Source organism: Pezoporus flaviventris, unplaced genomic scaffold, assembly GCF_033815535.1.
Source record: "Pezoporus flaviventris isolate CSIRO_AGI_PZ_B2104156 unplaced genomic scaffold, CSIRO_AGI_Pfla_v1 ptg000317l, whole genome shotgun sequence".
In the NCBI taxonomy this organism is placed as follows: Eukaryota; Metazoa; Chordata; class Aves; order Psittaciformes; family Psittacidae; genus Pezoporus; species Pezoporus flaviventris.
This window is the reverse complement of record NW_026892864.1, coordinates 35,486-50,056: the sequence shown is the minus strand read 5'-3', so window position 1 is coordinate 50,056 and position 14,571 is coordinate 35,486. Positions and strand designations below refer to the sequence as shown.

General features: G+C 62.6%; 3 protein-coding genes and 5 non-coding genes across 8 annotated transcripts in view; 7 read left to right on the top strand and 1 right to left on the bottom strand.

Annotated features, from left to right (window-relative positions):
- MARK2 (microtubule affinity regulating kinase 2) overlaps positions 1-14,571 on the top strand; it is a 90,358-nt gene that overhangs the window by 40,431 nt on the left and 35,356 nt on the right. The window lies entirely within an intron of this gene.
- TMEM223 (transmembrane protein 223) lies at positions 79-1,101 on the top strand. Its single transcript, XM_061443171.1, has 2 exons — positions 79-363; positions 761-1,101. The coding sequence occupies exons 1-2, from the start codon at positions 81-83 to the stop codon at positions 1,057-1,059; spliced, it is 582 nt and encodes a 193-aa protein (XP_061299155.1). The 5' UTR covers positions 79-80; the 3' UTR covers positions 1,060-1,101.
- LOC133263432 (speckle targeted PIP5K1A-regulated poly(A) polymerase-like) lies at positions 2,540-5,678 on the top strand. Its single transcript, XM_061443187.1, is given in 5 exon segments — positions 2,540-2,771; positions 4,814-4,960; positions 4,963-5,470; positions 5,472-5,572; positions 5,575-5,678. Coding segments are annotated over 5 exon segments (1,092 nt in total).
- On the top strand, positions 2,827-3,017 carry LOC133263440 (U2 spliceosomal RNA). Its single transcript, XR_009741488.1, has one exon. It is a non-coding gene; the product is annotated as a U2 spliceosomal RNA (small nuclear RNA).
- LOC133263438 (U2 spliceosomal RNA) lies at positions 6,090-6,280 on the top strand. The gene has a single exon (XR_009741486.1). It is a non-coding gene; the product is annotated as a U2 spliceosomal RNA (small nuclear RNA).
- Positions 9,358-9,548, top strand: LOC133263442 (U2 spliceosomal RNA). The gene has a single exon (XR_009741490.1). It is a non-coding gene; the product is annotated as a U2 spliceosomal RNA (small nuclear RNA).
- On the top strand, positions 11,707-11,897 carry LOC133263437 (U2 spliceosomal RNA). The gene has a single exon (XR_009741485.1). It is a non-coding gene; the product is annotated as a U2 spliceosomal RNA (small nuclear RNA).
- On the bottom strand, positions 12,984-13,174 carry LOC133263441 (U2 spliceosomal RNA). The gene has a single exon (XR_009741489.1). It is a non-coding gene; the product is annotated as a U2 spliceosomal RNA (small nuclear RNA).

Genomic DNA, 14,571 nt, shown 5'->3' with positions numbered 1-14,571 from the left:
GGTCAGAGCGCGGCACAACGATGGCGGCGGAGAGCCGGAAGTGAAGGGCTGAAAGGAACCGGAAGTGGAAAGGGGTCAAGATGGCGGCGCCCAGGAGCCGGGCTGCCGCCGCCGCCGCCTTAGCGCTGGAGGTGGCGGCGGCCCCGCCGAAGGACGTGGTTCTGTTCCGGCACGACCGGGACCGGTTCTTCCGCCTGGCCGGTCTCTTCTGCGCGGGGCAGGCGCTCTTCTGGGGATACCTGGCTCATTTCGCTTTCACGGCGCTGCGGCCTGCGCCCGGCCCCTCGCCGGGCCCCGAGGATCCCTTCCGGCCCCGCGATAACAAATGGCGCTTCGGCTTCACCGCGTCCTGCCTCACCCTCGGTACCGGCGGGGAGATGGGCAGGGACCGGGCTGAGGCTGGGGTTCAGAGGGCAGGACCGGGCTCAAACGGGGTCCGGGGCAGCGGGACCGGGTTTAAAGAGGGTCTTAAGGGGGCAGGTGTGGGCTCAGCCCGGGCTGAAGAGCACCGGACCGGGCTCAAACCGGGTCCAGAGGAGCGGGGTCAGGCTCAGAGCGCGCCTACGAGGGCAGAATCAGGCTCAGGGGAGCGGGACTGAGCTGAGACAGGGCTCAGACCGGGGGGCACGGGAGTAGGGATGGGCTGAGACGGGAGCCAGGGCAACGGGACCGGGCTCAGACTGAGCCCAAGGGAGCAGGGACCCGGCCCAGCCGCAGCCTCGGGCAGTGGGGCTGGGCTGAGCCTCCTCCCGCCCCGCAGGCTCCGTGATCATGGCAGCTGGGTGCCTGTTCCCGTTGCGCGCCGTGCGCAGGGTGACGCTGCTGCGGGGCGGCACCGACGTCTCCATCAGCACCCACGGGCCGCTGGGGCTGGGGCAGGGCCCCACCATCACCGTGCCCCTGCGCCACGTGTGCTGCCGCTCCCACCGCTCCGAGGTGCCGGCCGCCATCCCCCTCAAGGTGAAGGGGCGCCCCTTCTTCTTCCTGCTGGACAAGGAGGGGCAGGTCTGCAACCCCCGGCTCTTCGATGTCACCGTCGGCGCTTACCGCAACCTCTAGGCCGTGGAAACGCTGGCTCCCAATAAAGCTCCATCCACCACGTGTCCTGCTCGGTCACTGGCAATGCGGGGAGCCCCCAGCACAGAATCCCTCCTCCATAGACTCGGCTGTGTTGAGCTCCATCGTGCTCTTCCTCCTCCCCAGCACGTTGGTCATCCCTAAGGGCAGCTGGAGCCGCTGTGGTGGCTTCAGTGGAGCCCTCTCACCTCCTCATTAGCCTCAATCATCCCATTAACTCCAACTCCCCCCCTCCTCTGGGATCCGTGGGCACTTTCACCCTTGCCTCCTCATCCTCGTGCCCATCCTGCAGGACCGGTTCCTCCCCAAGGACACATCTGGGGCATTCTGAAGCCATTTGGGGTGCGGGGTTGGGGCCAGCAGAGCTGCAGATTGGGGAGCGGTGTTGGGAAAGGGCTCAGAGCACTTTTGGGGTGTGTAAAGGGCTAATCCTGGGGTCTGAGGTGGGAGCTCCCCCATTGCCCCCGCTCCCAGCCGCATCCCCGAGGCCAGCGAGGGGTGGAGCTGGGCCCCCTTCAACCTGCAGGACCCCTTTGAGCTGAGCCACAACGTGGCAGCCAACGTCAACAAGAAAACAGCGTCGCGCTCTGGGTGCTGCTGCCACGCCGCCGCCAAGTCCTGCGGTACCGGCAGGAAGCCAGCAAGGGTCGGGCCTGGGGGCTCACACGGCTCTTCCAGCCGGGAGCAGTGGAGCCGGGAGCAGGGAACGCCGGCGCTTTCCTCCTCAACATTCCCCTGGGCTCCACTGGAGGCCCCGAGCAGCTCGGCCGGGAGCCCCGTGGCCGCGGCCCATGGTTCTGGGAGGTCTGTGCCGCCATCGGCTTCGTGTTGAGGGACGTTCTCAAGTGCAGCTGCACCGCAGGGAACGCACCGGGAGCTCCCGGCGAGGAGTTGGGGCTCTCGGGGGACTCAGCGCTGCCTGAGGAGCCGCCAATGGGCCCGGACGCAGCGGAGGAGCCGCTGGCAGTGGGCTGCAAGCGTCGTGCTCCCGAGGCACCCAACGGCACCGCGTGGCACCGGGTGTGGACGGGCCGACGCCGCGGCCACCGGCAGCTGCAGCACAGCGATGGCTCGGAGGGCGATGAGCTGGACCTGGAGCAAAGGGTGTCAGAAGCCATCGTGCAGCGCACGCTTTGAGGCCAGCGCACGGGTGGGGGGCACCCGGTGGGTGCTGCTGCGCCTGCTCCCGTCCCCAGCTCCCCCTCCCGGGGCTCTGTTTCGGGGCTTTTTCCACTTGGTTTTCTCCCCGCCGCGGTGCGGAGGCGCCTGGGCCGGGGGCTGCGGGGGGGTTCAGGCCCCCAGGACGGGGGGGACCAAGGGGAGGTTTCTACACCCTGATGTGGGTTTGCTGCAGTAAAAGATTTGGTTTTGACCGTAGAGGTCGCGAGGGGAGAACCGGGGGGAGGATTTAGGGGGGGGGGGGGGGGAGGAAATAACGGAGACAGTTAGGAAACGGGGCGCGATGGCAAAGGGCGGGGGCGTGGCATGCAAATGTAACATTAAAATAGAGACGGGTGTGGGCGTGGCTATGCTAATTGACAGCACAAGGCGGGAAGGGGACGCCGGGAGACTCCGCTTGGGAAGGGTTCCTGGAGCTCGGGGGGAGTCGGTGCCCACGGAGCCGGGACGAGCGGTGCGGGAGCAGCGGGGGAAAACGGAGGGGGAAACGGGAGGGAGCGCGGAGCGGGGTGGCCGTGATGTGGGGCGGAGCGGCCGCCGTTGGGGGTCATGGTGAGAGGTGATGGAGGTATCGCTTCTCGGCCTTTTGGCTAAGATCAAGTGTAGTATCTGTTCTTATCAGTTTAATATCTGATACGTCCTCGATGAGAGGACTTTATATTAAACGGATTTTTGGTCGTGGGAGTCGGAGGCGGAGCTTGCTCCATCCGCTCCGCGCATCGTCCCGGTATTGCAGCGCCTCCGGGCTCGGTGCACCCCTGCGGGGGACCTTGTGGTGGTCAAAGACAGAGCGGAGCCGTGGGGCCGTGGTGGGTTCGCAGCGCTCTCCGTGTGCTGTGGGTGCTGCTGCTCCGGTCGCGGTTAACTCGTACCCGCTCTGTGGGTAGACCTCGTGTCCCGGCCACGGTCTCCGGAGCAGCTCCCACAGGAGCCAGGCTGAGAGCATTGGGGCTGGAGAAGAGAAGTTGCGAGGAGAGCTCAGAGGCTGAAGGGGGCTGCAAGGATGCTGGGAGGGACCTGCAGCAGGAACTGGAGCGATGGGACAAGGGGTGATGGGGTCAGACTGGAACAGGGCACATTTAGGCTGGATTTAAGGAAGCTCTTCCCTGTGAGGGTGCTGAGGCGCTGGCACAGGGTGCCCGGAGAAGCTGTGGCTGCCCCATCGCTGGCAGTGCTCAAGGGCACAGGGGCTTGGAGCAAGCTGCTCCAGTGGAACGGGTCCCTGCCCGTGGCGGGGGCTGTGATTGGAAGAGCTTTAAGGTCCAAGACTTCATAATGCTTGGCTCTGTCTTTAACCAAGATAAGAATCCCTCCTCCACAGACTCAGCTGTGCTGAGCTCCATCGTGCTCTTCCTCATCCCTAAGGGCAGCTGGAGCCGCTGTGGAGGCTTCAGTGGAGCCCTCTCACCTCCTCGTTAGCCTCAATCACCCCATTAGCTCCAACTCCCCCCCTCCTCTGGGATCAGTGGGCACTTTCACCCTTGCCTCCTGCGCTGGTTTAAACCCAGTCAGCCATAAATCACGCAGTCGCTCTCTCACTCCCCCCCTTTTTGCCCTTCCCCAGCTCCCGGAGGGATGGAGAGGAGAATCAAAAGAATGCAACTCCCCTGGGTTGGGATCAGAACAGTTTAGTCACTAAGGTATAACACAGATCACTGCTGCTGCCACCAATGATAACAATGATGAAGGAGATAACAAGGGAAGAGAATACATCACCTCACCAGCACCCAACTGATAACTCGCCCCAGCCCGTCTGACTGAGCACCAACCCATACCTGTACCACCCCGCAGTGCCCCAGCCCTTCCGGCTAACTCCCAGTTACATCCTGTTCATGACGTGCTGTGCTATGGAATACCTCTTTGGTCAGTTTGGGTCAGGTGTCCTGTCCCTGCTTCCTCCCGGCTTCCCCTCCTCCCTGGCAGCGCAGGAGGCTCACAAAGTCCTCGGTCAGACCAAACATTTGAGCAGTAACTGAAACACCGGTGTTATCAGCGCTGTTCCCAGGCCGAAAGTCTGCACCAGCTATCAAGGAGAAAAGTGACTGCTACTGCTTAACCCAGGGCATCATCCCATGCCTATGATCCCAACAAAGCTCCATCCACCGCGTGTCCTCCTCGGTCACTGGCAATACGGGAAGCCCCCAGCCCAGAATCCCTCCTCCATAGACTCGGCTGTGCTGAGCTCCATCGTGCTCTTCCTCCTCCCCAGCACGTTGGTCATCCCTAAAGGCAGCTGGAGCCGCTGTGGTGGCTTCAGTGGAGCCCGGTCACCTCCTCATGAGCCTCAATCATCCCATTAACTCCAACTCCCCCCCTCCTCTGGGATCCGTGGGCACTTTCACCCTTGCCTCCTCATCCTCGTGCCCATCCTGCAGGACCGGTTCCTCCCCAAGGACACATCTGGGGCATTCTGAAGCCATTTCGGGTGCGGGGTTGGGGCCAGCAGAGCTGCAGATTGGGGAGCGGTGTTGGGAAAGGGCTCAGAGCACTTTTGGGGTGTGTAAAGGGCTAATCCTGGGGTCTGAGGTGGGAGCTCCCCCATTGCCCCCGCTCCCAGCCGCATCCCCGAGGCCAGCGAGGGGCTGGAGCTGGGCCCCCTTCAACCTGCAGGACCCCTTTGAGCTGAGCCACAACATGGCAGCCAACGTCAACGAGAAAACAGCGTCGCGCTCTGGGTGCTGCTGCCACGCCGCCGCCAAGTCCTGCGGTACCGGCAGGAAGCCAGCAAGGGTCGGGCCTGGGGGCTCACACGGCTCTTCCAGCCGGGAGCAGTGGAGCCAGGAGCAGGAAACGCCGGTGCTTTCCTCATCAACATTCCCTTGGGCTCCACTGGAGGCTGTGAGCAGCTCGGCCGGGAGCCCCGTGGCCGCGGCCCATGGTTCTGGGAGGTCTGTGCCGCCATCGGCTTCGTGTTGAGGGACGTTCTCAAGTGCAGCTGCACCGCAGGGAAGGCACCGGGAGCTCCCGGCGAGGAGTTGGGGCTCTCGGGGGACTCGGAGCTGCCTGAGGTGCCGCCAATGGGCCCGGACGCAGCGGAGGAGCCGCTGGCAGTGGGCTGCAAGCGTCGTGCTCCCGAGGCACCCAACGGCACCGCGTGGCACCGGGTGTGGACGGGCCGACGCCGCGGCCACCGGCAGCTGCAGCACAGCGATGGCTCGGAGGGCGATGAGCTGGACCTGGAGCAAAGGGTGTCAGAAGCCATCGTGCAGCGCACGCTTTGAGGCCAGCGCACGGGTGGGGGGCACCCGGTGGGTGCTGCTGCGCCTGCTCCCGTCCCCAGCTCCCCCCCCCGGGGCTCTGTTTCGGGGCTTTTTCCACTTGGTTTTCTCCCCACCGCGGTGCGGAGGCGCCTGGGCTGGGGGCTGCGGGGGGGTTCAGGCCCCCAGGACGGGGGGGACCAAGGGGAGGTTTCTACACCCTGATGTGGGTTTGCTGCAGTAAAAGATTTGGTTTTGACCGTAGAGGTCGCGAGGGGAGAACCGGGGGGAGGATTTAGGGGGGGGGGGGGGGGAGGAAATAACGGAGACAGTTAGGAAACGGGGCGCGATGGCAAAGGGCGGGGGCGTGGCATGCAAATGTAACATTAAAATAGAGACGGGTGTGGGCGTGGCTATGCTAATTGACAGCACAAGGCGGGAAGGGGACGCCGGGAGACTCCGCTTGGGAAGGGTTCCTGGAGCTCGGGGGGAGTCGGTGCCCACGGAGCCGGGACGAGCGGTGCGGGAGCAGCGGGGGAAAACGGAGGGGGAAACGGGAGGGAGCGCGGAGCGGGGTGGCCGTGATGTGGGGCGGAGCGGCCGCCGTTGGGGGTCATGGTGAGAGATGGTCGAGGTATCGCTTCTCGGCCTTTTGGCTAAGATCAAGTGTAGTATCTGTTCTTATCAGTTTAATATCTGATACGTCCTCGATGAGACGACTTTATATTAAACGGATTTTTGGGCGTGGGAGTCGGAGGCGGAGCTTGCTCCATCCGCTCCGCGCATCGTCCCGGTATTGCAGCGCCTCCGGGCTCGGTGCACCCCTGCGGGGGACCTTGTGGTGGTCAAAAACAGAGCGAGGGCTTCGGGCAATGGTGGGTTCGTAGCGCTCTCCGTGTGCTGTGGGTGCTGCTGCTCCGGTCGCGGTTAACTCGTACCCGCTCTGTGGGGAGACCTCGTGTCCCGGCCACGGTCTCCGGAGCAGCTCCCACAGGAGCCAGGCTGAGAGCATTGGGGCTGGAGAAGAGAAGTTGCGAGGAGAGCTCAGAGGCTGAAGGGGGCTGCAAGGATGCTGCGGAGGGACCTGCAGCAGGAACTGGAGCGATGGGACGAGGGGTGATGGGGTCAGACTGGAACAGGGCACATTTAGAGTGGATTTAAGGAAGCTCTTCCCTGTGAGGGTGCTGAGGCGCTGGCACAGGGTGCCCGGAGAAGCTGTGGCTGCCCCATCCCTGGCAGTGTTCAAGGGCGCAGGGGCTTGGAGCAAGCTGCTCCAGTGGAAGGGGTCCCTGCCCGTGGCGGGGGCTGTGATTGGAAAAGCTTTAAGGTCCAAGACTTCATAATGCTTGGCTCTGTCTTTAACCAAGATAAGAATCCCTCCTCCACAGACTCAGCTGTGCTGAGCTCCATCGTGCTCTTCCTCATCCCTAAGGGCAGCTGGAGCCGCTGTGGAGGCTTCAGTGGAGCCCTCTCACCTCCTCGTTAGCCTCAATCACCCCATTAGCTCCAACTCCCCCCCTCCTCTGGGATCAGTGGGCACTTTCACCCTTGCCTCCTGCGCTGGTTTAAACCCAGTCAGCCATAAATCACGCAGTCGCTCTCTCACTCCCCCCCTTTTTGCCCTTCCCCAGCTCCCGGAGGGATGGAGAGGAGAATCAAAAGAATGCAACTCCCCTGGGTTGGGATCAGAACAGTTTAGTCACTGAGGTATAACACAAATCACTGCTGCTGCCACCAATGATAACAATGATGAAGGAGATAACAAGGGAAGAGAATACATCACCTCACCAGCACCCAACTGATAACTCGCCCCAGCCCGCCTGACTGAGCACCAACCCATACCTGTACAACCCCGCAGTGCCCCAGCCCTTCCGGATAACTCCCAGTTACATCCTGTTCATGACGTGCTGCGGTATGGAATACCTCTTTGGTCAGTTTGGGTCAGGTGTCCTGTCTCTGCTTCCTCCCGGCTTCCCCTCCTCCCTGGCAGCGCAGGAGGCTCACAAAGTCCTTGATCAGACCAAACATTTGAGCAGTAACTGAAACACCGGTGTTATCAGCGCTGTTCCCAGGCCGAAAGTCTGCACCAGCTATCAAGGAGAAAAGTGACTGCTACTGCTTAACCCAGGGCATCATCCCATGCCTATGATCCCAACAAAGCTCCATCCACCGCGTGTCCTGCTCGGTCACTGGCAATACGGGAAGCCCCCAGCCCAGAATCCCTCCTCCATAGACTCGGCTGTGCTGAGCTCCATCGTGCTCTTCCTCCTCCCCAGCACGTTGGTCATCCCTAAAGGCAGCTGGAGCCGCTGTGGTGGCTTCAGTGGAGCCCGGTCACCTCCTCATGAGCCTCAATCATCCCATTAACTCCAACTCCCCCCCTCCTCTGGGATCCGTGGGCACTTTCACCCTTGCCTCCTCATCCTCGTGCCCATCCTGCAGGACCGGTTCCTCCCCAAGGACACATCTGGGGCATTCTGAAGCCATTTCGGGTGCGGGGTTGGGGCCAGCAGAGCTGCAGATTGGGGAGCGGTGTTGGGAAAGGGCTCAGAGCACTTTTGGGGTGTGTAAAGGGCTAATCCTGGGGTCTGAGGTGGGAGCTCCCCCATTGCCCCCGCTCCCAGCCGCATCCCCGTGCACGGCCAGCGAGGGGCTGGAGCTGGGCCCCCTTCAACCTGCAGGACCCCTTTGAGCTGAGCCACAACATGGCAGCCAACGTCAACGAGAAAACAGCGTCGCGCTCTGGGTGCTGCTGCCACGCCGCCGCCAAGTCCTGCGGTACCGGCAGGAAGCCAGCAAGGGTCGGGCCTGGGGGCTCACACGGCTCTTCCAGCCGGGAGCAGTGGAGCCAGGAGCAGGAAACGCCGGTGCTTTCCTCATCAACATTCCCTTGGGCTCCACTGGAGGCTGTGAGCAGCTCGGCCGGGAGCCCCGTGGCCGCGGCCCATGGTTCTGGGAGGTCTGTGCCGCCATCGGCTTCGTGTTGAGGGACGTTCTCAAGTGCAGCTGCACCGCAGGGAAGGCACCGGGAGCTCCCGGCGAGGAGTTGGGGCTCTCGGGGGACTCGGAGCTGCCTGAGGTGCCGCCAATGGGCCCGGACGCAGCGGAGGAGCCGCTGGCAGTGGGCTGCAAGCGTCGTGCTCCCGAGGCACCCAACGGCACCGCGTGGCACCGGGTGTGGACGGGCCGACGCCACGGCCACCGGCAGCTGCAGCACAGCGATGGCTCGGAGGGCGATGAGCTGGACCTGGAGCAAAGGGTGTCAGAAGCCATCGTGCAGCGCACGCTTTGAGGCCAGCGCACGGGTGGGGGGCACCCGGTGGGTGCTGCTGCGCCTGCTCCCGTCCCCAGCTCCCCCCCCCGGGGCTCTGTTTCGGGGCTTTTTCCACTTGGTTTTCTCCCCACCGCGGTGCGGAGGCGCCTGGGCTGGGGGCTGCGGGGGGGTTCAGGCCCCCAGGACGGGGGGGACCAAGGGGAGGTTTCTACACCCTGATGTGGGTTTGCTGCAGTAAAAGATTTGGTTTTGACCGTAGAGGTCGCGAGGGGAGAACCGGGGGGAGGATTTAGGGGGGGGGGGGGGGGAGGAAATAACGGAGACAGTTAGGAAACGGGGCGCGATGGCAAAGGGCGGGGGCGTGGCATGCAAATGTAACATTAAAATAGAGACGGGTGTGGGCGTGGCTATGCTAATTGACAGCACAAGGCGGGAAGGGGACGCCGGGAGACTCCGCTTGGGAAGGGTTCCTGGAGCTCGGGGGGAGTCGGTGCCCACGGAGCCGGGACGAGCGGTGCGGGAGCAGCGGGGGAAAACGGAGGGGGAAACGGGAGGGAGCGCGGAGCGGGGTGGCCGTGATGTGGGGCGGAGCGGCCGCCGTTGGGGGTCATGGTGAGAGATGGTCGAGGTATCGCTTCTCGGCCTTTTGGCTAAGATCAAGTGTAGTATCTGTTCTTATCAGTTTAATATCTGATACGTCCTCGATGAGAGGACTTTATATTAAACGGATTTTTGGGCGTGGGAGTCGGAGGCGGAGCTTGCTCCATCCGCTCCGCGCATCGTCCCGGTATTGCAGCGCCTCCGGGCTCGGTGCACCCCTGCGGGGGACCTTGTGGTGGTCAAAAACAGAGCGAGGGCTTCGGGCAATGGTGGGTTCGTAGCGCTCTCCGTGTGCTGTGGGTGCTGCTGCTCCGGTCGCGGTTAACTCGTACCCGCTCTGTGGGGAGACCTCGTGTCCCGGCCACGGTCTCCGGAGCAGCTCCCACAGGAGCCAGGCTGAGAGCATTGGGGCTGGAGAAGAGAAGCCGCGAGGAGAGCTCAGAGGCTGAAGGGGGCTGCAAGGATGCTGCGGAGGGACCTGCAGCAGGAACTGGAGCGATGGGACGAGGGGTGATGGGGTCAGACTGGAACAGGGCACATTTAGAGTGGATTTAAGGAAGCTCTTCCCTGTGAGGGTGCTGAGGCGCTGGCACAGGGTGCCCGGAGAAGCTGTGGCTGCCCCATCCCTGGCAGTGTTCAAGGGCGCAGGGGCTTGGAGCAAGCTGCTCCAGTGGAAGGGGTCCCTGCCCGTGGCGGGGGCTGTGATTGGAAGAGCTTTAAGGTCCAAGACTTCATAATGCTTGGCTCTGTCTTTAACCAAGATAAGAATCCCTCCTCCACAGACTCAGCTGTGCTGAGCTCCATCGTGCTCTTCCTCATCCCTAAGGGCAGCTGGAGCCGCTGTGGAGGCTTCAGTGGAGCCCTCTCACCTCCTCGTTAGCCTCAATCACCCCATTAGCTCCAACTCCCCCCCTCCTCTGGGATCAGTGGGCACTTTCACCCTTGCCTCCTGCGCTGGTTTAAACCCAGTCAGCCATAAATCACGCAGTCGCTCTCTCACTCCCCCCCTTTTTGCCCTTCCCCAGCTCCCGGAGGGATGGAGAGGAGAATCAAAAGAATGCAACTCCCCTGGGTTGGGATCAGAACAGTTTAGTCACTAAGGTATAACACAGATCACTGCTGCTGCCACCAATGATAACAATGATGAAGGAGATAACAAGGGAAGAGAATACATCACCTCACCAGCACCCAACCGATAACTCGCCCCAGCCCGTCTGACTGAGCACCAACCCATACCTGTACAACCCCGCAGTGCCCCAGCCCTTCCGGATAACTCCCAGTTACATCCTGGGCATGACGTGCTGTGCTATGGAATACCTCTTTGGTCAGTTTGGGTCAGGTGTCCTGTCCCTGCTTCCTCCCGGCTTCCCCTCCTCCCTGGCAGCGCAGGAGGCTCACAAAGTCCTCGGTCAGACCAAACATTTGAGCAGTAACTGAAACACCGGTGTTAGCAGCGCTGTTCCCAGGCCGAAAGTCTGCACCAGCTATCAAGGAGAAAAGTGACTGCTACTGCTTAACCCAGGGCATCATCCCATGCCTATGATCCCAACAAAGCTCCATCCACCGCGTGTCCTGCTCGGTCACTGGCAATACGGGAAGCCCCCAGCCCAGAATCCCTCCTCCATAGACTCGGCTGTGCTGAGCTCCATCGTGCTCTTCCTCATCCCAGCACGTTGGTCATCCCTAAGGGCAGCTGGAGCCGCTGTGGTGGCTTCAGTGGAGCCCTCTCACCTCCTCATGAGCCTCAATCATCCCATTAACTCCAACTCCCCCCCTCCTCTGGGATCCGTGGGCACTTTCACCCTTGCCTCCTCATCCTCGTGCCCATCCTGCAGGACCGGTTCCTCCCCGAGGACACATCTGGGGCATTCTGAAGCCATTTGGGGTGCGGGGTTGGGGCCAGCAGAGCTGCGGATTGGGGAGCGGTGTCGGGAAAGGGCTCAGGGCACTTTTGGGGTATAAAGGGGCAATTTCGGGGTCTGAGGTGGGAGCTCCCCCATTGCCCCCGCTCCCAGCCGCGTCCTTCATCCCCGTGCACGGCCTGGGGCACGGGGTGGGCGTGACCGATCCGAGGGGCGGGGCCATGCAAATCGGCGCCGTGAGGGACGTCTGAGGTGTGATGCAAATGAGGCTCCCCAGGGCCGCTCAGGGGGCGGGGCTATGCTAATGAGACATCACCTGCCTCGTGGGGGCTGCCGGGAGCTCCGCAGCGGGCGGGTTCCCGGGGCTCAGCGGGGTTCGGTGCCCGAGGGATGAGGACAGCAACGGGGGACGGTGCGGGGAGAGCAGCGGGCAAGGAGCCGTAGGGCGGAGCGGGGTGACCGTGGTGTGGGTGAGTGCGGGCCCGCTTGCAGCGGGGGTCATGAGGGAGGTTCCGGTATCGCTTCTCGGCCTTTTGGCTAAGATCAAGTGTAGTATCTGTTCTTATCAGTTTAATATCTGATACGTCCTCGATGAGAGGACTTTATATTAAACGGATTTTTGGTTGTGGGAGTCGGAGACGGAGCTTGCTCCATCCGCTCCGCGCATCGTCCCGGTATTGCAGCGCCTCCGGGCTCGGTGCACCCCTGCGGGGGATCTCATTGTGGTTAAAAATAGAGCGCAGCCTTTCGGTAGGGGTAGGGTCCCAGGGCTACGACACCGTTCCCTGTCCCCGGAGTAGGGGCTGGAGCAGCTCCCACAGGAGCCCGGCTGAGAACATCGGGGCTGGAGAAGAGAAGCCGCGAGGAGAGCTCAGGGCAGCTTCCAGGGTCTGAAGGGGGCTGCAAGGATGCTGAGGAGGGACCTGCAGCAGGGACTTGATAGGACAAAGGGGTGATGGGGTCAGACTGGGACAGGGCACATTTAGACTGGATTTAAGGAAGCTCTTCCCCGTGAGGGTGCTGAGGCGCTGGCACAGGGTGCCCGGAGAAGCTGTGGCTGCCCCATCCCTGGCAGTGTTCAAGGGCAGGTTGGGCATATTTTTGGGTGACCGGGTTTACTGTGTGGTGTCCCTGCCTATGGCAGGGGTTGGAACTGGATGAGCTTCTGGTCCTTTCCAACCCTAACCATGCCCAGATTCAATCGGGTGTACCCACAGAGGGGATGTCAAGTCAGCCCAAACGAGGACCAGCAGCACCGCATCTCAGGATTGGGCTGAGGGACCGGTCACTACTCGTGGTAGAGGTTACCCGGAGTCTTCGTTCTGTCTTTGACCAGCACAAAAGACAGAATCCGATGGAATCGGGGCATAGTTGGGGTTGGAAAGGACCTGAAGCTCATCCAGTTCCACCCCCTGCCATAGGCAAGGGCACCTCACACTAAACCATGTCACCCAAGACTGTTCAACCTGCCCTTGAACAATGGGGCGGCCACAGCTTCTCTGGGCACCCTGTGCCAGCGCTTCAACACCCCCGCAGGGAAGAGCTTCTGCCTTAGATCCAACCCGAACTTCCCCTGCTCCAGTCTGACCCCATCACCCCCTGTCCCATCGCTCCAGTCCCTGCTGAAGGTCCCTCCCAGTATCCTTGCAGCCCCCTGCAGACCCTGAGCGAGTTATGCCCGAGGGAGCAGCAGCAGCCACAGCGCAAAGCCGAAATCAGGAGCGCATCCACAGCACCCGTTAAAGGTTCCCGGTTTCTTCGCTCTGTCTTTGACCACCACAATGAGATCCCCCGCAGGGGTGCACCGAGCCCGGAGGCGCTGCAATACCGGGACGATGCGCGGAGCGGATGGAGCAAGCTCCGTCTCCGACTCCCACGCCCAAAAATCCGTTTAATATAAAGTCCTCTCATCGAGGACGTATCAGATATTAAACTGATAAGAACAGATACTACACTTGATCTTAGCCAAAAGGCCGAGAAGCGATACCGGAACCTCCCGCATGACCCCCCCTGCAAGCGGGCCCGCACTCACCCACACCACGGTCACCCCGCTCCTCCCTACGGCTCCTTGCCCGCTGCTCTCCCCGCACCGTCCCCCGTTGCTGTCCTCATCCCGCGGGCACCGAACCCCGCTGAGCCCCGGGAACCCGCCCGCTGCGGAGCTCCCGGCAGCCCCCACGAGCCAGGTGATGTCTCATTAGCATAGCCCCGCCCCCTGAGCGGCGCTGGCGAGCCTCATTTGCATCACACCTCAGACGTCCCTCACGGCGCCGATTTGCATGGCCCCGCCCCTCGGATCGGTCACGCCCACCCCGTGCCCCAGGCCGTGCACGGGGATGAAGGACGCGGCTGGGAGCGGGGGCAATGGGGGAGCTCCCACCTCAGACCCCGAAATTGCCCCTTTATACCCCAAAAGTGCCCTGAGCCCTTTCCCGACACCGCTCCCCAATCCGCAGCTCTGCTGGCCCCAACCCCGCACCCCAAATGGCTTCAGAATGCCCCAGATGTGTCCTCGGGGAGGAACCGGTCCTGCAGGATGGGCACGAGGATGAGGAGGCAAGGGTGAAAGTGCCCACGGATCCCAGAGGAGGGGGGGAGTTTGTGTTAATGCGGAGACTGGGGCTCCTGGCTTGACTTCGGGACCGAAGCTTTGGGCAGGGCTTTACCCCCGCTTCCTGCAAGCGTGCTGATGACTGAAAAGGCCAAAGTGGGACAGGCAAATCCGGGTGCAAAGAGCGCAGCGCAAGGTGCCCTGGGGTGGTACGGGCGGGCGCGATTCTTTCTCCTTCCCCTTTTCTCCTCGCACTAGCGCTGCGTGAGCTCTCAAAGCAGGCAACGGCGTTAACGGAGCCACCCGAGGCCGGAGCCGCCCACGGGGTGTGGGGCTGGGACCGCGACTCCCAGTGCCCCCGATCGCCTGCCGTTTGGGCCCTCGCCTCTCGCTGCAGGGCTTCGCAAGCGTGGGTAAACCCGTCGGGGGTGCCCTCGGGGGTTTTAGGTGAGGGCAGCGTGCATGGAACTGACCCCATCCTTTACACCTGAGGTTTGTCTGCCAGGGCCGAGGGAGCTTGGACGGTGACAGCAATGCCCTCCGGTCGCGGGTTTGGGTTGAGTGTCCTTCTCTTAGATGGATGGCCTTAAGGGCTAAGCGAGCTGCGTCTGCCCGGGTTTGAAGTTAGAGCTGTCCTTCTAGGATGGCTGCCTGAAGGCTGGCGAGCCCATCCTGCCATGGACACGCTTTGGCTGCCCCTTCAGTTGAGAGCTGTCGGGCATGGGAGACCCTACCGGCAGCATGTGCCACCGCCAGGATAGCTCCCAACCCCACAAGTGCACGCAAGCTCTTCCCCCACGACACGGGGGTGCTGTGAAAGAGCAATTGAGG

Excerpts from the sequence above, each read along its gene's own strand:
- TMEM223 (XM_061443171.1), top strand. The coding sequence starts at position 81 with ATGGCGGCGCCCAGGAGCCGGGCTGCCGCCGCCGCCGCCTTAGCGCTG. Across the intron at positions 364-760 it reads CGCGTCCTGCCTCACCCTCG|GCTCCGTGATCATGGCAGCT; the intron begins GTACCGGCGGGG and ends CCCGCCCCGCAG.